General features: G+C 39.8%; 1 protein-coding gene across 7 annotated transcripts; it reads left to right on the top strand.

The window, feature by feature from the left end:
• Positions 1–45: 45 nt before the first annotated feature.
• On the top strand, positions 46–21,899 carry RECQL (RecQ like helicase). Of its 7 annotated transcripts, none has more exons than XR_005104346.1 (17): positions 124–503; positions 1,016–1,101; positions 1,918–1,990; positions 3,298–3,495; positions 5,259–5,438; positions 6,337–6,443; positions 7,398–7,596; positions 8,736–8,902; positions 9,456–9,537; positions 10,671–10,819; positions 10,907–11,024; positions 12,687–12,825; positions 13,661–13,752; positions 15,673–15,892; positions 16,844–16,973; positions 17,180–17,427; positions 21,501–21,899. XR_005104346.1 is itself a non-coding variant. In XM_037388197.1 (16 exons), the coding sequence occupies exons 3-16, from the start codon at positions 1,975–1,977 to the stop codon at positions 17,366–17,368; spliced, it is 1,986 nt and encodes a 661-aa protein (XP_037244094.1). In that variant the 5' UTR covers positions 46–80; positions 1,016–1,101; positions 1,918–1,974; the 3' UTR covers positions 17,369–17,475. The 7 variants fall into 7 exon arrangements, 4 of the variants coding, with proteins under 4 accessions (XP_037244094.1, XP_037244097.1, XP_037244093.1 ...); XR_005104347.1 differs by lacking the exon at positions 21,501–21,899 and adding an exon at positions 18,815–19,501; XR_005104348.1 differs by lacking the exon at positions 21,501–21,899 and adding an exon at positions 18,865–19,500.
• Positions 21,900–24,487: the final 2,588 nt, after the last annotated feature.

The raw sequence follows: 24,487 nt of genomic DNA, 5'->3' as shown, positions 1-24,487 counted from the left end.
CGCTTGGCGATTGGCTGAGGGAAGCCGGCTGCGGAAGGGGCGGAGCGGGGAGGGGGCGGGGCCCGGGAGCCTCCGTCCAGGTGGGAGTGGGCAGCAGCCGCGGCGCCCCGGCACTAACCCGCCGTTCGGGGGCGGGGGGAGGGAACGAGGCGCGGCGGGGCCGGGGCCGGGGCCGCGCGGGTCTGCCCGGGTCTGCCCGGCGCGGCGCCCTCCGCCCGTGCGTCCCCCGTCCCACTGCTCCTCCGCGGCGCGGCCCGCACCGCAGCCCACCGCGGGGGGCTTCCTGCTCGGGCCTTCCACCCGGGGGCGGGGGGTGCCCCCGGTGTTCCGCGTTCGGCTTGCACTTGGCGGACGCTGAGGCGGCCGGTGTGACCGGTTCTCTCTGCTTTCGGTCTGGCTTGGGTTCTCCTTTCGTACTGAGAGGTGGGGCTTTTTAAGGTGGCTTCACGGCCGGCTGGGGGAGTTGTTACCCGGTTAAACTACCGCTGAGGTGACACCTCTGGGTAATTATTGTCGCTTTTTTTCTTTGATTTAAGGGCTCTTGGTTTGATAACGCTCTCTAACGTCGCTTCTGAGAGCTGGGAGTGAGGAGTTTGAGTGGGGAGCCTGATGGAAGACGGGGTGAGGAAGCGTGTTAAGTTTCTTAGGAGAAGTGGGTTTTAAGGAAGCAAATAGTAATTGAGGGTCTTTATTGGCAGTGGTGGTATAGAATTAATTGTAAGGTATGCGGAGCTACTGCTTTTAGAGGCTGGAGTTAAAGATGTTTGGAGCATAAGCAGCATATAGGGAAACTTTCATAGGTAATTTCCATTCTCTTGCCATTCCTTGGATAAGAAAATACCGTGTTTCCTGAGCGATCAGCCTAGTAATATTTGTGAGGTTTGTGGTTGCTGCGGGGTGTAGAAGTAGTGTATTACACTTACAGTGTGTTTTATCCATGCCTACTGATTTTTTGGGATATCCCTGTTTGCTCTGTACTTTGGAGAGACTAATATTTTCAAATGTATTTCTGCAGGTGGTATAAAGACAGAACTGCTTAACTCAGATTATGTGCATAACCTGGATGCTGCTGAGTTACACAGTAATCAACTTCTTTGTAAAGTATGGGCCTTTAATTTATTTTTAACTATAACCTCTTCTGACAGAGTCAGTGTTTTATGCACACATTCTTTTTAATGTGTACACCCCCCCCTTTTTTTAATGTGTGCCCCCCTGCCCCCCCCTTATGGGAACACAAGGAAATATATGTTATGACTGAATTTGTTCCCTTTCACTTTCCCTCAGATTTGGCTCCTATGTATATAATAAATAGCTCAGAATTCAAGAAGAGTGAGAGAATATTAAGTTTCTTGAGTCTTGTATTGTTAGCATGTAATACAACAAAGGATGCTGTTCAAAAAGTTAGCCAATAAATACAATTCGAAGTTCATCCCACTGATGATCACATGAAAACCGATCCCCTTCTCTGAACCAAACTACTTCCTCCTGGAAGTGTTCCTCTAGGTGTTATGATGGCTGCTTTTCTAAAGGGTACAATATAATTTGTTCAGACTTTTCTGTAAAATAGTCTTTGAAGAAACAAAAAAAAAAGATAGATTAAAGGTAGGTGAATGACTGCTCTATATTAGACCATGTCTCTTGCAGGAAATTTATGACTTAGTCAAAATTAACTTGGTTTCATCTAGAAGGCTGGTGAGCTGAAGCCTTAGGAATTGGTTGTGTCTCCTTTGTAGGAGGAAACAAAGTGTGTCATTTACTTGAGCGTATTTATATAGGCCGACTAAATGAACCAGTACTTAATCTGTTACATTAACACCTCCTATACTGATGAAAAATCTCTTGCAATAAATTTTTTTCTAAGTTTTAGAAGGATTACTCATTAAATCATTTTTAATACTTTTTTTATTTTATTCATAGTGATAGTTGCTTGATCAAATAAGATCTCCTAAGGATAACATCCTCTAATCTCCAAAGATGACAGCTGTTGCAGGTAATAAAAAATTAGTATGTAATATGTTCATTTTGCTATCTTTTAGCTAACAGACACAGTCACCTGATGTTATTGATTGATATTTATATGAATTTAATGTATACAAAAAAGAGTTTGTGGGGTCTGTGCTATTGTACTTCAGATCTGAAGCAAAAGTTCTTTTACTGGATAACTTTTTGTTCCTTGGATAAGAACTAAAACAAAAGCAGGTTCGTCAAGGAAATTACTTGGGTTTTAATATTCTGAAAATATGCTTCATATTTTAAGATACTTTCAACCCTTCCCTGCTGAGTAGCAGTGGGCTACTGTTGTCCCCATTTTGTGCCACGTGTAATGGAGATATCTTTTTCCATATCATACATTTTTGCTTCCTTCAGTACGTTATCATATCTACTATGCTTTGAACAAAATCTCTTATTTTCCGGGGCGGAGGTGATACACACTTGACATGCTGTGGTATGTATTATTCTTTTAAACTCTGGGGACTGGATTCTAGAACACAACCTGTAAGTCACACAGATGCATGCGAGGATGTAAAGAGGCAAATTCCTGCCAAAGGTTCACTTATGTAACTCAAGCTTTTGTTTGCTTGTTTGCTTTTGTGTTACTTCAGTTTTTTCAGATGTGAAGAATGGCTTATGTTCACAGAAGTGTTAAAACTGTGATGTTCAGCAGATCCTCTGGTTCTGCATAGGAGGGAGATCTGGGTGGATCCTATTTCCATCTTCAAAAGACCTTTATTTTCTGAATTTAGTGTTGCAGCTTACATGTAAATGCTTTCTATTAAAGATGTTCTAACGTTTTGCCCATCCTGGAATTGGCTGGAGTACTTGTCTTTGTTGTAACACTTGCAGATTTGATCTCAGGCCAGGGGCACAATGCTTTTTGCTGCTTAACATGCATCTGCAGAAAATAAAATAATTTCAAGTGTTTCTCTGGAAAGGCACTGCTTTTGAGAAGCTGGAATGTGCTATATTTTTTTCCTTATTAATCAACACAGGCAAAGATAGTTTTGCATATCTCTCATACGTGATATTGGAGATGATAACTTACAGTATACCTGTGTATGTATGACCTACTAATATAACAAATACATTGTTAAGCCTTGCTAAGTGTTTTTACATGGCATATACAGTATTAAATGCTATAATCTTATCAGCGAACCTGTTAGGCTCCGTTTCTCTAGATGCTTTTGTTTTCTGTTTAATTTTGATCGTTTTCAATCAATAAATTAAAATACCATTGAAAACTGAATTAGCCTGTTAACTGTAGTCTCTATTCTGCCATCACCTTGCTTTTCCTTTCAGTACTAGAGGAGGTACTGGCTTCCATCGAAAATGAGCTGCAAGCAGTGGAGATGCAGATTCAGGAGCTTGTGGATAAACAACAGGAACTCATTCAAAAGAAGATGAGAGTGAAGAGTCTGATAAAGCAGTCCTCAGAAGACTTGGAGGCAGGCGGAAGTAAAGACACCGAAACCTCAGCTGAGGCATGGAACAAAAAAGGTTTACAGAGTCAAATTCAAATATTCTAATATAGAAGTAAACTAATTCAGTAAGGGGAAAATGTGTTCATACAGAGTTATGTTTGGATAGTGATATTTTCCTGTTGCATTTTGTTCAGCTGGGTGGTCTGCCATCTTAATTACACCGGGTACTATTTGCACTTAACTCCCCAGACGTTCCTAAATACTAACCTGAGTTATTCTAGGCAGAATTATCACAAGAATAGCGTGTTATAGATACTTTTATTCTTTGCTTGTTGCAAAGTCACAACTGTATTTGATTTGCTCTAAGAATCCCAGAGTAAATCTGGATATATCACAATACTTATATTCTCTGGTTATATTCTAAAACTAATTACTCTGGATTTTTTCAGGATTTAATAATAACATTTTTTCATTCTCGAAGTTACTTCTTGCTGTCTTTGTGTTTCTTCTTGCTTGAGTGGGTAGGACACTGGTTGTGTTTGCCATGCCATGGGTGATGCAGCCTCACTGTCTTACCAAATTAATGCAAATTAGATGGATGTGGGCTGCTGAAAGTAACATAGAATACATAAGTATGGTAGAGTTAGTCGAAGTGGCAAGTGCCTCATGGTGGTATGAGGGCTGCTGTTCTTTTGGAGATGCTGTCTTTCAAGTTAAACATTAACTGAAGTCCTGGATAGTTGGTGGGTCTTGACCATGTTATGGCTAGCCAAATTAAATTCAGATATTTTTATTATTTTTCCACCATCTCTTTTACTTTGCTTGCAATTTGGAAATGCACTGTTAATTTCTGCCTGTATCTGTTGTATGATTTGGGTAGCTTTGTGCCTAGTTCTTTCCTCCTGTGCTTTAAAAACTAACATCTTTGCAATCAGATGTTGCGTACATGTTGAATAAGAGCAGTAGCTAAATTTGGTTCCAGTATAAAGCTCACTGAACTCAGTGGGAGGTTTTTCTTGGTTTCAGAGAGCCCTGGATCTTTGCTGTGTTCTTTGTAAATCAGGCAGCAATGTCACCTCAAGTCCCAAAGTTAATTCTTCATTGCATGAGGCGTAGTCCGGTGTTCCCACAGTTTTTCTGCATTTGAGTTTTAATAATATGAAAAACGTTAATATGCCTCCTGATGCATCTAGAATTTAATTTTTTACAGTATTATCTCTTTAAATTATGCCATCTTTAGCTCTTTATTGAAGGAAAGAAAAAACTATTATAAACATGTTGGGGTGATTGTTTTGGGGAGGATTAAACTTCCTCTCCCCTCCCTTTTTTTAATAAATGCTTATTATCACTGGAATATATGGAAAAAAATTGTATCCCTGCCTTCATTATACTATTTGTAATCACTGCATTTGTATGAGGGAAGCATTTGGGTAAATGTTATAGAGCTCAGTGTCTGGGGTTTTTTATTTTCAGGGTGGGCTTCTCATTTCCATTTAATTTTGGACCACTCAGTTAACTTGATCATTAGCACTTTGAAGTTCTTAATCTGTTTGTGAGTTTTTTGTGTTAGTTAACATTTATGTGCAATGACAGCCTTTAGTCTGGAGGTGGATTGTGTTTACACTTCATAGGGTTTTCAAAGGTCCACCTTAAAAACTGGTTTATACAGACTCAGATTGACTATAGCTTTTTGTGTGCCATTATTGAATCTTTGAACACTCTCCCTGATTTAAAATTGTGTCGCTTCCAGACTTAGTTATTTTATACATAAAATGTCCCTCCTTCTTTTATCTTAATGTTGTTATGAAATGTTTGGGATGGGTTTTTTTCCCTTAACAGATTTTCCATGGTATGACAAGATAAAAACTGCACTGCAGAGCAAATTTAAACTTCAGAAGTTTAGGAACTTGCAACTTGAAACAGTAAATGCTGCAATGGCGGGAAAGGATATATTTCTTGTCATGCCTACAGGTGGTGGGAAGAGCCTTTGCTATCAGTTACCAGCTGTCTGTTCTGATGGTATGTATGAAAGGGAAGAAAAGGTGATATATAGACAATTGGATTTATTTTCTCCTTTTTATAGTGAGTTGGAAAATTAACTGTATTGGTGTCTAATATCACAGTGAGGGGCGGGGAAAAGCAGAAGTATGAGAAAAAGATTTACTAGAAAAATTTGCTTTGCTCACTTTATATTTTTCGTAAGGAGCAATAACAGCTTTAAAATAACGTGCCTTTTAGACACGATTTAGATTTAAATAATTTATCTAGGTTCCTCTTGATACATTGTATTATTAATCACTGAAAGAACTTTTTAAAAGTTTGTTACTGTTTTTTTCTTCCTTTCTTTCCTTTTTAATTCAATATACAGACTGTACATTTTTTATTAAAGTATGGACATCTGTTATTTGTCTCTTCCACTCTAAAGTTTTAGCTTCGGATTATTTAGGAGTGACTTTGCATATTCATTTTCTAAAATAAGTGTATAGTTCTAGTTTTTAAGCTTGTTTTTGAAAAATAACCCATCCAATTGCATGGAAGTTCACTTATTTACAAAGACTGAATTTACCAATACCTAGCATTGCTTTGTTTTATGGTAGGTTAGCACCTTGTGGCATATACCCGAATCCAGCTTACTTTTTGTATATTAGTTCTGATACTCATTGCAGCTCATTAGTTTGTGATCTAGATTGTAAGAGAAGGTGGGTGTCATGGGCAGTTGATAAGAAGTATCCTTATGTGACCAAGCACTTGCTTGTCAGCCTTCTAGGAGGGGGATCTGCCACTGTGTAGGAAGCATAAGCTCACGTTTGGCAGTTCTTTCAAAACAGGGCTAGGGCTGATGCATTAGTAAAAAATATCAGAGGAGACATTTGTGACATCTGGACTGTTCAGTTTGTACAACAATTGATTGTTCCAGGTTTCACACTCGTGATATGTCCTTTGATATCACTTATGGAAGATCAGCTCATGGTTTTGGAACAGCTTGGTGTTTCTGCAACTTTGTTAAATGCCTCCAGCAGTAAGGTATGTTTAACTGCCAAGTCTTCACGGTTTTTATGGTGAGTGTGCCAGCATCTTGCTTCTGTGTATATTCTTTATGAAAACTGAGCGAATGGCATGGTTTTAATCAGCTAGTGCTGTTTTATTAACAGTATCTTGGCAGCTAGATGCTGTGATACTGGTAACGTGAATAAGCATCTCGCATTCTTGTTTTAATGGCAAGAACACATGTAAACCAATACAAGGAATAAATAGATTTAATGGGGCTGTTAAGAGGATGTGAAGTACCTTTGGCTGGTCTGCAGATCTTTAGTCAGTTTCTAGATTTAAAAGAAGATTGGAGTAGGTGATTATTTTTTTTTTCCACTAGTAACATGTTGAGCAGTGCAGGCTTTTAGATATAATTATTTATCTAACTTTAGGATGGTAGGCTGTCTGATCCAGAGGCCAGGAAGCAACTTATTTCCCAGTCTGTTATGAGTCAATTGCTTTTTACAGTGAAATTTATTTTCATGACATGGCGGTCATGGTCGTTAACTTGCTTGTAACACTGGATTTGATAGGTTAGTGGCTTAATGCAATGTGCCAAACTCGGAGCTTGCTTTGATGTAGAACACTTTGAAAATTCAGTAGCAAAGGCTACAGTTGTGTGCAAGAAACTATTTTACACTTGTAGTACCACAGGCATGTTTGGTACATCATGACTTATTGGGAAAATACTGATACCACGTGATGAAGCAAAGACAAATATTCAATAGCTTGCTTTTTCAAAGCCCTGTGGCAGGTATTTAGTATTAAAACAAACTGTTACACAGTATTTACCACTACTCTAGAAGATCATTATATATAAAATGTTAATCAGTTTCTGTTAATTACCCTTATGAATTGTTAATAACCTCTTAAGGATCCTAACGCTAAGCAACTTCAGTGTGTTGTCCTAGTTTGTTAGCCCCTGATTTCTCCTTTTGTTTTGAACAGGAACACGTGAAGTGGGTTCATACCGAAATGCTAAACAGAAATTCACAACTGAAGCTCATTTATGTGACCCCGGAGAAGATTGCAAAAAGCAAAATGTTCATGTCAAAGCTAGAGAAAGCTTATCAAGCAGGGTGTCTTGCTCGCATTGCTGTAGATGAGGTCCATTGCTGTAGTCAATGGGGCCATGACTTCAGGCCTGGTACGCTCATTAGAAATGCAGTTTGCAGGGTTATTTGGGCATCAATAAATAATGAGTTAGGCCTGAAATAAAGCCAGGTGCTTTCTTCGTGTGTTAAGTAGATACTTAGAGTGTGGCAAGCAGCTGTGTTAGCTCAAGGACTTCAAATTTAATTCACAAATTACTATATCCTTGTCCAGAAGCTAAGTTCATGCACATGGAGGTGATTTCAGTGTAGGTGTTGCTATCAGTAATCTGAAGAACTCCTAATTCAGTTTACTTTAATTGGAGCTTAAAAAGCACAGTTTTTGGCTGTCATCTTTAATATGGACTATAGTCATCTTTAATCTACTGCTGTGTGAAAAAGTGTCATTCTGTACACTACTCACTAACACTATGGTTGACAGAGGTAGAGCATTTTGTAAATTTGTGAAATACATTTTAATTGCTTCTAAAGCAAATTGAAACGAACACCCTTGACTTGCAGGGAAAGAAAGTGCCTTAGTCTGTTTCCTATCAGTCTCTTTCCCCTCGGTTGCAGAAGAGGGTTACTTACTGGTTACTGTTTCTTTGCCTTTGAAAGAAAACCTGATTTGAAGCCATAGTAACTGTAAAGTCAACCTTTGTAGTTTTGTTAAAAAATGGTTCCTGAGCAAAGAGTCATGCCAGTTAAACTGGCAATGTGGAATTTGGATACTTACCTCTGGCTGCGTTTCTGTTCTAAGGCAGCAAGTGACTGTCAGCACTGAGCCTTTAAACTCTTTCTGTAGTACAGTCTGGTCTGTGTATCCAAATTCACATTGCTTGTTTATTACCAAAGCTGTGTTTGTAAAAACAGACCTGCAAAATAACCTGAATGTTTGTTATTGTGATGCCACTTATATTTTTCTAACTTTTTAAGAACTTCTATTTCAGTATGTTTTGCGTTCTGAATTGTGGCTGCTTCTGTAAAATTCAGCTAGAAGAGAAAGCTTCTATTTTGATAAGTGCAACCTTCTTATTACTTCATTTGGATATATAAAATAGTTCTGTAGTAAATTGATCAGTAGTAACGCTTATTGCAGTATTAGCCTATCTAGTACTATCTACACGAATACCTTTTTTAACTTTGGATCTGTGATATGAGAAATCTTCCCCCCCCTTTTTTTTTTTTTGCTTAGATTACAAGTCTCTTGGTATCTTGAAAAGACAGTTTCCCAATGCTCCCTTGATTGGATTGACAGCAACTGCTACAAATCATGTTTTAAAGGATGCTCAGAAAATTTTGCATGTTCAGAAGTGCATTACCTTCACTGCTTCTTTCAACCGGCCCAATCTTTACTATGAGGTATGTCTTATTACCTGTTTGACTGCATCACAGTCATGTTGCCTTATGTAAGGTATAGCTGATGAATTTTATAATAGATTTTGAGTTACACATTTTAATAATAAATAGCTTTTCAACTGGATGATGGTGTTCTTTCATTACCTCATCTTGCTGAACTTGCTGCCTCTGCAAAGAAACTTGGGGTCCTCTGTCTTTGTGAGCAAGGCTTAGCAGATAGGACTGTGTACAGGGGAGAGATAGGTAGCAGGGTCAGGCTGCTGTTGGAATATTTCATATGATTGCAAAAAGTTGTGAATTATTGTGCTGTGTTGTATTTTCAGATTAGCCACAGGTTCTTTTATTGTTCTTCATAGGAAAACTTGTGGTTTTGTTATTGTTTTTCTGTTGACTTTTGAGATGTAATCTGGCTGTACACAAAAAGAATATAGTAATTTTTGTTAAATGGCAGAATAGTTATTGTGTTTGTTGTACTGGTAGAAGTAGAATAATAGGATTGTTTGACAGACTGTGCCCGCTTGAAGAACTCTCTGGCATATGCATATTATTTTTTGAGGTTCGGCATAAGCCTTCAAATAGTGAAGATTTCATTGAGGACATTGTTAAGATCATTAATGGAAGATACAAAGGACTCTCAGGTAAAAAGTGTCAAAAAAAAAAAAGCACTTTTTTTTTATAATCTTCAGCGTTAAAGGTATGTTTTCAAATGATACTGAAACATGTAGAGAAATTCAGCCTTAAAGATTCAGCATTAGAAGAAATGAAGTTTAGTAAGATCTGTACCTTGAATAATTACTCTGTTCATTCATTAGTGCTTAAATGTTTACAGTTTACTTACATATTCTGAAGTATTGAAATATAATGTTGATGTATATAGAACAATATTTACATAGGTAAGTACAACAAATTCTTAAGATTGTGCAAACAAGGCTCAAAAATGTTTATCTATATGTTCTTAAATCATGCATATGTCATTTAGTATCTGTGTCAGGATAGTTACTATCTTTAACACTTCTTTTTCACATTGGAACATAAGATTCATGTATTATTCAGTGCCCAGAACGGGTCTGTGGTGGGGTGAATTGCACTTTTGTGATGGAAGCAGAACTGTAAAAGTTGGACTTTATGTAACAACAAATTATGTAGTGCAAATAAGGAAGAAGTTGGACTTTATGTAACAACAAATTATGTAGTGCAAATAAGGAAGAAGTTGGACTTTACGTAACCAACAAATTATGTAGTGCAAATAAAGAGGAGAGCTGTATTACAAAGGCAGCAGAACCAATTTTCCAGAGCAGCAGTCTGACCCTGTCTCTGCTGTGGAACTCTGTGGCTGTGGTGACCAGCTCCTGGAGTACGAACTGCGCAAAGATGATCACAGATCGCATGGCTTTGTGTGTAATCCTTGATTTAGCCCAGACTGACTAATGACAAAAAGCATTTGAAACATCAAGTGAGATGTCATAAGGAACAGCACTCCTTTACATAAGTATTAATAACCATTGTCTTCCTTGAAGATTAATAGAACACTTCCATGATTATGTGGATTGGCAGCCGTATTTTCTCTTTAGCCTATGAGTCAAAGCTCATAATTGAAGTTCCCTTCATGGCTACCAATACTGCAGACTGAGTAGGCGCTAAGATTGTTTAATGTTTGTTTGTTTATTTATTTATTTCTAAGTTAATAAAACTTTCAAAGTTGTTTTTAAGTATTGGAGATTTTGGGTTTTTTAAAAAAGACATTACAATAAGGCATCTCTCCTTTGTGCAGGAATTGTTTACTGTTTTTCTCAGAAGGATTCTGAGCAAGTAACTGTGAGTTTGCAGAAACTGGGAATCAAGGCGGGGACTTACCACGCAAACATGGATGCTAAATATAAGACAAAAGTTCATAAAGGATGGGCAGCAAATCAAATCCAGGTTAAGTAAATACTTCTCATAGACTTTTATATCTTACGTAAACAAATTGTGTTTTGGTACCTTGATGGTTTCTTAATCTTTTTTCAGGTTGTAGTGGCAACTGTTGCTTTTGGCATGGGAATTGATAAACCTGATGTGAGGTTTGTAATTCATCATTCTATGAGCAAATCCATGGAGAACTACTACCAAGAGAGTGGACGTGCAGGTATTGTAGGAAATGTCTTTTGCAAAGTCACCATTTACATCCTTTAAGCAAATAAAATTGTACTTTGATTTCAGCCATTTGTGTAAAGTGTCTTGTCTTTGAGACACGTTCCAAAGTGTATAATTCCACTCTGCCTCTGTAAAGAGACTTTAAAGCAAATATAAACTACATGCATGATCTCAGGCCTCTGTACTGCAGTATAGCAAAGACTAGCTGGGTACATAGCCCTTTACTTGGCAATTTTTTAATTATTTGATTTTTTTTTTTACATCTGTGGCTTGCCAGAATAATTTCATAACATGTCATTGACTGATCAGATGTATGTTACAGAAAGGAATTTATTTATTTATTTTGCACATTGCTACTGGGATGTGTGATTTACTCAGATTGTCTCAAGGTTATGTCTAATCACTGTATGAATTTCGGTGGCCACAGAAATACAGGTAGGATAGGGAGTCTGGAGCAGGGAATTTAAAGGATTGATCAATGTATAGCAGCACTAAATAGCTGTTATGGCTGGAAAAGAAAAGGTTTTGTGGTGTTTTATTCTGGGTTTTTTGACCTTGTGCATTATTACTTTTTCAAAGACCAATTTGAATCTATGTGGAGGAAAGGTTTTTAAGGACATTGAGGGGCAACTGGCTGAGATCTTAACTATGCCTGTATGATAGGAATTGGCCTTAATGCTGGCCTAAGAAATACATCAGTCATCAAAGTTTGTGGGAGTTTGCATCTGTTTACACTAGAACCTGGTTACTTTGGATAGTGCTAGAGGTAACAGGAATTATAAATACTGAAGTGGTGAGACAAGGACCATATAGGTGCTGCAACAGTTGATTCACAGTGTTTATCAGTTTTGGATTATTAAAGCGAGAAATTGTGTTTCTTTTTCATGACTAATTTAAAAGAGATTCTTCTGGGGAGGGATTACTTGAGCACTGCTACTAGTTTGCCTGAACATGCTACTTAGTTTATGAAACCTTCCTTTTTCCCTTTGACTGCCCATCCAAGTGAAGTAATTCCTTTTTGTTACATGTTTAACTTTTAAAAAAGTTTAGGGGTTTAGACCTTTTCTACTCTCTGGATCTTGTAAACAGCAGGGGAGCACTCATCAGCACGTCCTTGGGAGGAATGGGCAGTGGGAAGGAAGAGGTGATCTAGGTTATCTATAGAAGGCACAGTTGGTTTTAAACAGAATATTTTGTTTGTTAAATCATACCTAGTTCTTTATTTATTATCATTAATACCTAATAAGTTATTTGAAGGTCACAATGTCGTTTAATCAAATAAGAATTAGGCTTTAAGATGTATTTGGCTAGGATTTTCCAAGAGGTGTTGGGGTGAGAAAATAGTGACTTCATTGACTTTCTGTAGGATGGTAGTATTTTATTTTGGTTGTTGGAGTAAAAATCTTCATTGTGTAGTATTTTCAGTTTGCTTGATTCTGTATTTGTTAGAATACTGTTCTAAATCTATTTTATTTCTAGTATGTATCATGCTGTGTTCTACTGGCTAATAGGTTATGCTTGATACTCTGTTACAGTCGTGTGTTCTCTATATACAGGCTGCAGAAGCCCATGCAGATAAAAGTGGAATTTGTACCAGAAAATGCTGTGCTTAAAATAAATCTTTTCTAAATTTTTTTGGTTTAATGCATTGCAGGTAGAGATGACCAAAAAGCTGACTGCATTTTGTATTATGGTTTTGGAGATATATTCAGAATCAGCTCAATGGTAGTGATGGAAAATGTAGGGCAAGAGAAGCTGTATGATATGGTGTCTTACTGCCAGAATATGAAGAAGTAAGTTATTATGGTGGCTTGGTTGCTCAGTTTTTAAATAGGCTAATATTCTTGGGTATTTTAGAGGGCATTTAGAAAAAAAAAAAAACCCAACAAAACAACCAAACAAAACCACCCACAAAATCAACAAACAAAACAAAACCCCCTGTCACACTATAGTGTTACACTACTAGTGTAACAGAGTCTGCGGTTTGGAGTTTGTGGTTTGGCCGCTCAGTATGTGTACTCTTGCACGTAACTCGATGTTGCTGAGTTGCTTGCCAGCTTCAGGATAAAGTTCTGGAAGCAGTTACATTGAGGTGAAATATCTGTCAACAAACACTGAATTTCAAATTCCATTCAGAGGAAAAACTGGAATGCTTTGTTTTTACTCTGTGGTACCAGTGTTTAATGGCCATACAGGAATCCACATGCTTAATGCTATTATTACAGCTATTTGGAATACTTGATGGAAAACACTTGTATCTATGTTGTGGACAACCTGTGCATTCAATATAGCCTATGTGGTCATCGGTCTTAAGAATTAGTTCATATTCTTATGACTTTTCATGACTTTTTTCATTCTCTTGAGATTGCAGATTATACTTTTCTGCTTTAACCAAATTGTTCCTACTGTGGTGTTTACTATTACTGAAAGCTACTAGTTGTTCCTGTTAGCATAACTGACAGGGTATACTGTGTTGCAGTATTTATTTTCTGATTTTTCCAGAAATAATTCTTCATGCGTGTTTTCAGATATGAGCTGACCCAAGGGCCCTTCTTTTTGATACTTTTGTGATTTATAACACAGGTGTACACACATTCTGTAGTCCCTCTTTGCTCTCTGTTCTCTCAGATGTCGCCGGGTCCTCATAGCCCATCATTTTGATGAAGTATGGGATTCTGCAAACTGCAACAGAATGTGTGATAACTGCTGTAGAGAGAACTGTAAGTAAGTTGGTTTTATAACCAATGACAGAGAAGATAGAGAAGGTTGGCTTTCAGACATGTCTAGGTTAGAGAATCTGTGAGCAACTCTTGTAAGTGTACTCATAATACTGCCTGTTTCCAAGGTACAGATTTTATGAACATCAGTTTTTGGTAGCTTAGTGTTGCCAAGTTCAAGGTGTTCAGCAGGCTTCTTTCTGCTTTAGCTTTTTACCTGAGGCCAAACACTTTAGTATCTTTCAGGCTCAGCCATTCAACTGTTCCCAAAAGTGAAGCTGGGGCAAGGGGGAGATTGGCTTACCCGTTTTAAAAAGTTCCTAGTATGTGTCAGATTTTGTTCCAGAATTTCGGGTGTGAAAGCTTTATTTTGAGAAGGAACCTTTTGCTCTCTGTGTGCCAAACTGTTCACACTTAGGCTCTGAGAAGGCACAGTTTGTACCTGTCCGCTTACAGCTTGCCTGGTAAAATCTCTGAGGATTTCAGTGCTGCACACTCATGAGACGTACCTGTGGCAGGACTGTGCATGACAGTTGTGCAGAACAACTCAGCACACTAATTCAGGATTTTGCTGTGTGTTAGCTCTAACAATGCCTGTCTAGTGTGTGCCTTCGCTTTGGAAGACAGTTGGGATCCTAAGAGGGAAGGCAAACGGGCCAGACGTAGAGGGAATTTGGGAGATGAGCTGAAACAAGACATGCTGCATCATAAAGGAGGATGGTTTCAGTAGAACATGGTTTTGGGGCATAAATTCTTTTGCTGCTTTGCCCACAGACATCCTGGGCAGCATTGGGTAGCTAGCTTAAACTACACTTTCATGGGTGATCACTGACTGCTTTAACTGTCATTTTAGTACCCATCCAGAAAGCCCTAAGTCTCTGAAAATGCACGAAGTGTACCTGTTGCTGCACTTACTAAGTGAGAGCTGTGGTTTAGACAAAGGAAATGCCATATAAAGCCAGAAAGCTCTGAGAGGAGTACTGAAAAATGTTGGTCTTGGGCATCTCTAACTGGACACACAAACCCCCCTTAAATTTCTTTTAGGACAAGGTGAATTCTTCTAATATCTGGAAAATAACATCTCCACATGCCACATACCTGTTGCAAAGCATTTGGATGATGTTGTGATCAACACTTGAAAACCTTAGGAACAACTCTATTCAAAGCTGTTCTCATAACTAGCCTTTGTTGCCCTGTATGTTTTTTGGGGGTGAAGTAGACTAAAAGATACTTCACTTCTTTATACATTTAATATCTATATAATAAAACTGTTTTGCAAAATCATGTGAGTGATAATGTCTTGCTGTCTTCTAGTTGGAAATGGGGCTTAGCTGAAATTTATACTGGAATCAGAGGCTGAGAAGAGTATGGAGCTGGCTTGTACCTAAGACTCACAGGAGTCATGTGATGAAATATAGTTGAAATATATCCTGTTTGCTGCTGGTTCACCCTCAGGGCCTTTTGATATATAAGCAAGGTCTGAGGAAACCTAGCAGTAGTAATAGTTCTTCAGTACTTAATTCTTAGTATTGGAAGAGGCAGTTGAGGTAATTATCTGCAGTAGAAGTGTCATCGTGATGGACTAAATGGATATGTTAGCGTTCAGAATAATTATTCACAATGAAGCTAATCTGTATAATGAAATTAATACTTTTTTTTTGACTAATTTTGTCTGTGTCTTGCTTATATTCTTCAAGTCTTCTTTGTTCTCTAATCTTTCCATAATAAATATTATGGGTGAGGAAAAGGAATCTAGCTGCAGAGTGACATAGTAGCTACCTTACAAATGTTATACTATATATATATATATAAATAAATACACAGAAGTGAATATATATGTGTACACCTAACATATATATGGATGCTATTTAAACAACTATAAATAACTTGCTATCTATATTATTACTTCACTTTTATTTGTAGCATGTGAGAAAATGGATATAACAGGGTACTGCAGGGATCTAATCAAGATACTTGAGCAAGCTGAAAACATGAGCGAGAAACTCACCCCACTGAAATTAATCGATGCGTGGTCCGGGAAAGGTGTATCAAAATTCAGGGTAGCTGAAGTTACTCCACCAAAGCACCCTCGAGAGGAACTGGAGAGAATTATTGTCCATTTACTGCTGCAGCAGTATCTGAAGTATGTAAGATGATTACTTCTTTTTTTAACGTTTAGTAGTAATTTTTCTTTACTATCATGTTACTTTTGTATAATATTAACAGATGCGTTTTATAGTCTCATTTTTAGCCTTTATTTCAGATGCATTTAATGTATTTTTAAAAAAATCAAAATGTATTTTGGAAAAATATCAAAAGACTACTATATTTCTACTTCAAAATGTTAAAACAGAAGTTGGAGGAACATTTGAAATGCTGCATCTCTTGCACTTTTAGAAAGCTGGGGTCTCCTGTGTTTGGGTTGAATCTTTAAATCTGCAGCAGGCTTCATTTTGGAGAAGTCTTCTGTTTCCATGCAGTCTCATTTACATTCCACGGATAAGCAAAGCAAATGGGGTTGCCCAGATGAAGTCTAAGTCAGGACAAGCTGACTAACGTGGAAAGTGGTACTCAGAAATTTTAAGAAAGCATAGTGAAAATAAGTGCTCCTTTTGTAATGTGGCTGTCTGTGGGGTACGTGTTTTGTGTTTTCATATAGTTTTAGAAGTTTCAAGAATATGTACAAATCAAATATTTCATTCTTTTATTTTTGTCTTAAGTTTTTTTTGGCATCTGTTTGTACAGCTGATTTTTTTATACTCTTAAGAGGGTGAACAGATGACTTATTACATTTAGTTTTCCTTATTTTCCTCCATGTATTCCAACAGACTGACGTGTGTCTGTGTGTGTGTCTGTGTGTGTGTCTGTGTGTGTGTCTGTGTGTGTGTCTGTGTGTGTGTCTGTGTGTGTGTCCACAATTCTGTGTTGACCAGACTCACTCTAAATTAACTATCCACTTGAATAGGTAAAGCAGAATGAAGCTGCTATTTGGAACATCCATCAGAAGGGTTAATGTGTCGCATTTTCCAGCTGCATGGTCTAGGCTATCTCATTCTCCAACCTTTCCTTGTAACACTTGATTTAATTTATGCAGGGAAGACTTCAGCTTCACAGCATTCGCTACAATATCCTACCTGAAGACAGGACCAAAAGCAGGTCTGCTGAAAAATGAGGCACACATCATAACTATAGAAGGGATAACAAACAAGAAAAGTGTTTACAAGGTATTTATATCTGTACTGACTTGCTATATAGATATCTTTTCCATTATAGTTCATTTTAATAGTTTGGTATCTGCTCAATATATTTTTCATAGTAATGCAATCAACAGGATTTAAAATGGACCTCATAAGTATCCTCTCTTGTGCAGGAACACTAAAAAGAAGAAAAACAATGTTAGAATTTTAATAGAATTGTTTATAACTTACAGGACAAACAATCTCAATCTTCGAATTCAAAAGGAAGCAGCGAAGACGGTCAGACTATTTCAAAGACTGTTCAAGATTCAGTGGTGAAGAAGTCTCAGCAGCATAAACGACCTAACTGTGGTTCTAACTTAAAAGCAAAGAAGCTTAAGATTCAGGCAGGTGGAGATGACCAACCAGTAGTTGTTGACTGACTTTTACAGACTACGTTTAGGATCTAATCATGTTTGCTTCTCCATGTGCAACGCAATGTGTAAGTTCAGTTGTGTTTTAGTAACGGTATTTTTTGTGCCTTTTTTTTTTTTAAGAAAAACAAATGGAAACAAGTATCTTTAAAACCCTCAAATCTAGAAAAAAGTCAATAGTCAAGGGAAAAATGCTTCATATCAAAATAACCAGTGCGTACAGCACGATACAGCAATGACTACAAAATGTAAGTAATTACTGTGTTGCGTTTTAAACTCTTTTGGAAGTGTAGCATATAGTGACACTATTCCAGAATCATGCAGCCTGGAACAGACTTCAGAGATCATCTAATACATCCTCCTGCTCAAAGCAGGTCCAGCTGAAACAGGGTGCTCAGGGTTGTGTCTGGTTTTGTCCATCCCCAAGAATGGAGATTGCACACCCCTCTCAGCACCTGTTCCAGTGTTTGACCACCTTCGTGACTAAAAAATAAATTTTAAAAAAAGGACATTTCCTAGAGCTAATTGTTATTTCCTGGGTTGCAACTTGTGTGTCGCCTCTTGTCCTACCACTGTGCTCATCTGAGAAATATCTGGCCCTATTGCTGCTATGCTCTTCCGTTAGGTGGTTGAAGACAACAATCACTCCTCCTCACCTCCAGCTTTTTTCTTTTTAATCTGGAAGTATTCCAGTTCTCTGTTTCTCCTCTCTGCACACCTATGCAGCTTGGTAGTCCTCTGCTAGACTCAATCCAGTGTATCAGTATGTTTCTTTTACTGGGATGTACAGAACTTAACCCAGCACTGCAGCTGTAATCTCATGAGTGCTGAATACCCGGGAAGAGTCTTTCCTCCAAACTGCTGGTTATGTTCTTGCTAATATGGTCTACTATGCGGTTGGCTGTGCTGGAGAGGCACACTGCTGGTTTGTGTTCAGCTTGTTATCTACTGGGAACCTGGGTCCTTTCCTGCAAAGCTATTTGCTAGTCAGTCTGGCCCCAGCCTGTACTGTTGTGTGATGTTACTCCATCCCAGGTGCAGGACTGTGCTTTTACCTTTAACTTAGAGGTCCCTGTCAGGCCATGTGTCCAGCCTGAATAGCAGCCCTGCCCTCCAGTGTATCAACAGCTCTCCCAGCTTCAGTATCACCTGCAGACTGGCTGGAGCACACTCCATCCTTGTGTCTAGATTGTTAGTGAAGACCCTAAATTGTAATGGCCCCAGTATCGAACTGAGTGTTGCCAGTAGTAAATGGCCACCAGTTGGACCTCGTACCACAGATCACAACTCTTTGAACCAGGTGGTCCAGACAACTTTCTGCTTACCTTATTGTACATTTATCCAGCTTCTATCTCACTGATATTTTTAGCTGTAAGGAAATTACAGGCAATCATGCGAAAAGCCTTGCTAGAGTCAAGGTATACAACATTCATTGCTACCCTCTTATTCACACAGGCAGCTGCCTCAGCCCACCTGGTTGATCAGGTATGCTTTGCTTCTGATAGATCTGTCTGGCTGTTCCCAATCACCTTCATGTGTCTGAAGATGTCTTCTGGGAGTATTTGCTCTGTAAGTCTTCTGAGGGCTGAGATGAAGCTGACTGCATGTTAAGGCCTTAGGCCCTTCTTTTTGAAGCTGGTGAGATAGCTGCCTCTTCCCAGTTGTCAGGATCCTCCCCCACCCTCCAAGTCCTTTCAGAAATGATAGCAGCCTTGCACCGACCTCTGCTAGCTTCCTCAGCATCCCTCAGTGCGGCCCATCCAGTCATGTGGAATTGTGTGTGACCAATTGGCTGAAGTGATCTGTACCACTTTCCTCTACTGCTTTACTCCCAGACTATTAGTAGGCTTGGGGACCTGGGAGGTCGGAGGGAAAATGTTACCAGTGAAAACGAGGCAAAAAATGCATGTTTATTCTATGTCCCATGTTGTTCTGGGTATCTTTTACCTTGTGCCTCCTTTTTGTGTTTCACCTAGCTGAGGAGTTCTCTGTTCACCTGTGCTGGTCTTCTGCCATGCTTGCTCAACCTTTTGCACTTTGGAATGGGCTATTTGTGTTTTGAGAAGGTTTGGAAATCCAGCAGCTCTCCTGAGCCCCGTTGCCTTCCAGGGCAGTCTCCCTGGGATCCTGGCAAGCAGATCCCACAACAAGCTGACTAAAACATCCCTGTGTTGTTAACGTTATCCTTATCTTAAATTCAAAACACTTAACCATACCAACTACTAGGAAGAAAGTTAAGTCTATCCCAGCTGAAACGAGGACACCGTAGGATCAGGAGTAAGATCAGCCCTTCCCTGTCTGGGAAACTGGCCCCTGGAGACGGGAGCAGCAGTTTTCCTGGAAGAACACCCATTTGTAACTGTTTTTCCTCGCAGCTCATGCACCTGTGCCTCTGGGGTTGAGGTGGATCTTCTGTCCCCCTCCCTCATGTCCTCTCCATGGTGCTGCAGGTGAAGCCACAGGGTACCCTGTGGTGTGTAGCTTCTATATCCCTGATGGATAAAAGCCCTCTCTTCAGCAAAAGAACGCTGACCGCTAGTAGCGGAGATACTGGTCCATACAGGTGGGGAGTAGGAGCTATCCTCTGGTGCCTTTTCCTCCTGTTCCTGTGATGGCCCTGCTTTGTCTTCTACTGAATGAGCTAGCTTTTGTGTCAATTTCTTCTGGTGCATAGGGGTGACTAAAACCAGCATGGGTTGGTTCTCTGGTTCATACTTTTTCCAAGTATTTTACAAGTTTTTCCAGATTCTGCACTTGTTCAGAGGTGAAGTTCCAAAACAGTGGAGGTGCCCACGGTCCTAGGTACTTGCCCACACTATCCCACACACCCTGCCACTTGTAACTATCCAACGTCGGGGCAGCTCTCTGGGTGGTATTCTTCAAGAGTTGTTTAACCTTAAGTAAGACCTGGAACATATTCAGCAAGATGCTGGTTTTAACATTGCAAGGATTTTTACAATTCTCAAATGCTACTGTCATCAGCCTGGTGGGGAAGGGGAGGATATGGGAAGACATCTCCTCTATAGGTTTGCTCTCCAAGAAAAGGGTAAAGGTGGAATTATTAATCTTTTCCGGTAGATGGCTCCCCAAGTACGGGGATGACAAACAGCAGGTTAGTCTCAGGCCCAGCAGTTTTACTCTTACCAGAAAGCAGTGTTCATAGGTACAACAAAATTACAACCTTAGCCCAGGCCCCAGAGGTGATTAAACAGCACAACAGGGAGCACATAGTGCAAGTAAGGTACTACATGATGCAACTTTAAGAACAAATGCAACAACTCTGAGAGCAAACAAATCAACATTGTGAACCAGCAGCTATTAAACTATAACATAATGAATGCTTATAACAGATTTGTTCTAACACATCGCAGCCAGATTTTTCATTATCTCAACCTGTTGTGCCCCACACTGGGCACCAAAAAGGACTGTCGTGGTTTCACCCCAGCCAGCAACCAAGTACCGCTGAGCTGCTCGCTCACTCCCCCCACCCCTGTGGGATGGTGAGCAGAATCAGGAAAAGGTAAAAACCCGTGGGTTGAGGCAAGAACAGTTAACAAGTGAAATAAAGTAACATACAACAACAACAATTAACATGGAGCTACAAGAGACAGGAATAAACCCCAAGAAATTCAAGTGACACGCGACACAACTGCTCGCCACCTGCTGATGGATGCCCAGCCAGTCCCTGAGCAGCGATTGCAGGTCCCAGCCAACCTCACCCCTGCTCTCCCCACCCCACCCCCATTTATATACCCAGCATTATGTTTGGTGTTACAGAATACCCCTTTGGCTCGTTCGGGTCAGCTCTCCTGGCTCTGCTCCCTCCCACCTTCTTGTGCACCTCCGCACTGGCAGAGCATGGGCAACTGAAAGTCCTTGATTTAGAGTAAGCACTAATTAGCACCAACTAAAACATCCCTTGTTGTCAGCATCATCCTTACCTTAAATCCCAAACATGTCGTTGTACTAACTACTAGGAAGAAAATTAACTCCATCCCAGCCGAAACCAGGACAGGGAACCTCTATCCACTGCTCCTGTGAGGGTCATCCAAGTTTGCCCTCCTTTTGCAATACAGCACCTGCGTGGTCCGTAGCTCTGTACATCTCTGAAGACCCCTTCACCTCCCGTTTCTCCTCATAGGCCACTCGCCGCCTCCCGCAGCTCCTTCACTCTGCACGGCACCCGGAGCGCAGCTCCCACTGGTGAGGCTGCTGCCACCGGCCCAGGGTGAGGCACCAGGCATCAGGAGAACTGGGCTGCTGCAGCATCCTGCTGCTGGGGCTGGGCCTGGGCCAAAGCCTCCGTCACACGGGGGTGGTTGTGCCAGCCCACGCGGACATCACCGTCGCTACAGCTTGGAGCAGAGGTGGCCCGTTTCTGCAATACTTACACCTACTACAGCCTATTGGAGTACCTGAATGTACTTTAGAGAAGAATTTCAACAGGGCATTGGTACATTGCATTACTTCTTAATCACAGAGATTTTTGTGAAATACTATACGTAGTTATCCCTTTAAAATACATCTGTTGCTCTTAGAACTGGATTTCTCTGGCTTGTTACTCAAATAGAAAATCGCCACTCCTGTGCTTTTCAGAAGTACCTAAATCTAGTACTTTTATCAATCAACTTTTATCGATCTCAGCTCTTCCCTTTGTAAGAGTCATACTTTATTTGGGTAGTACAGAAAAAAACACCACTCAAGAAATACTTTTTTCCTCTCCTTCTCTTGTGGAATTGGCTTATAGTCCAACTACAGATCTGTAGTCTAATTAGAAGTGAATCTGGTTTAAGATGTTTAACATTTTTAAGGTATTTCACAAGTAGTGGGAATTTGGTAATTCAGAAATTACAGTAGAATCTTAATCTTGAGGCTTGGAATTAGATTGAAACTGATACTTTTTGTTGTTGTTGGAAAGGCAAAAAAATATATTCAAAGTTGAACGCTGTCAGGACCTGAAATTGAACATGGGTGTGACCTGAGTGTACTAGGTACAAAGGGACAGATGATAAAAAGAATGCTTAAGCTATTACCTTGATAAGTTTGAAAAACCTGAGCCGCTACTGCAGCCCTGGCGTTTGGTAACCAGCGAGGCCTTTTGCTGCTACCGGGAACTTGGCGCTTTCAGTCCTACCCGTGACTGCCAGAGCTGGAGCAGGAAGGGCAGGGCTGAGGAAGAAGGCCTGCAGAGCAGCCCTGCCCACCCTTCCAGTTCCCATGGACCCTTTAAGTGGTGCTCACCCTCAGAAATGCAGATGTCATCGTTATGCTATTTATAAAAAAGAATTGGTGAACCAGGTGAAAGTTACCAGGGTGGTCCTTTCCTTGCCCTTTAGGGTTCTGGATTTCCCCTCTAATGTCTTCTGAACGAGAAGGTGATGTATATCGAGCCCCTAATTTCAGGACTGTAAAATGCTGTTGGGATAAATTCAGTTACCAGGAATTCCCCTTATTAACTCCTTTGAGACTGATCTCAGCCTAGAACCACGTGACCTCCCTTCTCTCACATTTACAAGCTGCTAGATCACTATTGCTGTCTTAGTATTTATATTTGACTAATGACACATAAAAGGAAAAGCTTCATAGTAATGGCAGGCGCAGTTCCCTGCAGGAAGAACTGAGGAAGGTGATACCCTTTCCAAACAAGGAGCAAACCACGTGGTTGAGCACTCTTCCACACGCAGACAGAACAGCCCAGATGGGAAGGGACCTTGAAAGACCTGGTCCAACCTCTTGTGGGAAAGGGAGACTAGATGAGATGATCAGCAGCCTGTCCAGCTACTTGTGTCTTGAAAACCTCCTGTGATGAGGACCCTGCCGCTGCCCGGCAGAGGTTGTTCCACTGACTGACTGTTTTCACTGTAAAAACTTTTTCTTACTTTGAAATAAACCTGAAGGAGCACTTGGAGTTCACAACAGCTGATGTTTTTCAGTACAGGCAAGTGTCAGGGTATGTTAAAAACTTCAGCAGAAGCTTTCTCCTATTCCTGCTTTTCCCGGTCAAGAAGTACTTACTGCCATGTAATCAATACCCTCTGAAACTGGTTATTTAAAATGCATCGATGCTGGTTTCTTTGCTCAGTCCTACCTTCTGCAGTGTAATTTAGCACCACGAATCTCTTTCATTCCACACCTAACTCAACCTGTAACATAGGACACTACATCTTGCTAGCTGAACCGCAGCCATTCTACACTGGCACAATCTCTTTCCTCAGCAATCTCTATGGATTGAAGAAAATTTCAGCTACAATGTATTTCTGCCTCATTTCAGCAGGGAAAATATTAACTGTATGTCAGTTACATATGTCAGTAGACAGACGTGTTGCCTTCCTATGATGACCATCGGTGTTCCCAGAAACAAGTAACTGTGCTTGTTACTTGTGAAGACCCAACAGCTACTGCTGTACATGTATTGCTTAGGCACACATGAGCCTGAATGATAGATTTCCTTATTTTTTTTTTAAGATCTTAGCAGCCAATGATCAGTAAGGCAAGTTCAGACTCATTATAAACATAGTTTCTGGTAGGTTTCATTTTGGATTTCCCCCCCCAGACATTCGAACATGCTCTTCATCTTTGTTTTTCTGGTAGAATCTTGTTAGCAACTAAAACTTAGTATTTCACTCACCATGCAACTGAAACCTTTGCCAAAAGTGGAATTAATTCATTTAATTAAACAGTCATTCTCTGAAAAAATAATTAGAATGATTTTCTGGGAGAAGTCTTAATATATATTGTCAACTCTGCATCTAGCGGAGTAAAACAAATTGTCCCTGGTTTGACCCTAAATAAACAGCAACTCCCAAGTATCAATTACAGCAAACCAAAAGCCAGTATGAAACAACCTATGTTCATGAATGGCACTATGGAATACAGAGAGGACATTAAAGAATACCTTAAATTGTTGCACTTTATCACCTCATTACCAAATTACACTTAGCAACTAAAAAAGAAGAAATCTGACTGAAGCAACCCTGTGCGTACACTTCACTTAAAGGACATCTTGCTTAACTAAACATACAGCCAGGGAGCTAGTTACGATTGGAAACTAACAGCTTAAAGCCCTATTTGCAACTTCGTAGTAGCTACTTTGTCACTAGTTACCACAAATCAGATTGGAGTTTAGTG

Source organism: Falco rusticolus, chromosome 5 (assembly GCF_015220075.1).
Source record: "Falco rusticolus isolate bFalRus1 chromosome 5, bFalRus1.pri, whole genome shotgun sequence".
NCBI classification, from domain to species: domain Eukaryota; kingdom Metazoa; phylum Chordata; class Aves; order Falconiformes; family Falconidae; genus Falco; species Falco rusticolus.
This window is presented reverse-complemented; position numbering and strand designations above follow the sequence as displayed.

What these genes read in the sequence shown, in the direction of transcription:
- RECQL (XM_037388196.1), top strand. An exon ending in GGCCCAATCTTTACTATGAG is followed by an intron (nt 8,903 to 9,455) that starts GTATGTCTTATT and finishes TTATTTTTTGAG; the next exon opens with GTTCGGCATAAGCCTTCAAA. An exon ending in TAACTGCTGTAGAGAGAACT is followed by an intron (nt 13,753 to 15,672) that starts GTAAGTAAGTTG and finishes TTTTATTTGTAG; the next exon opens with CATGTGAGAAAATGGATATA.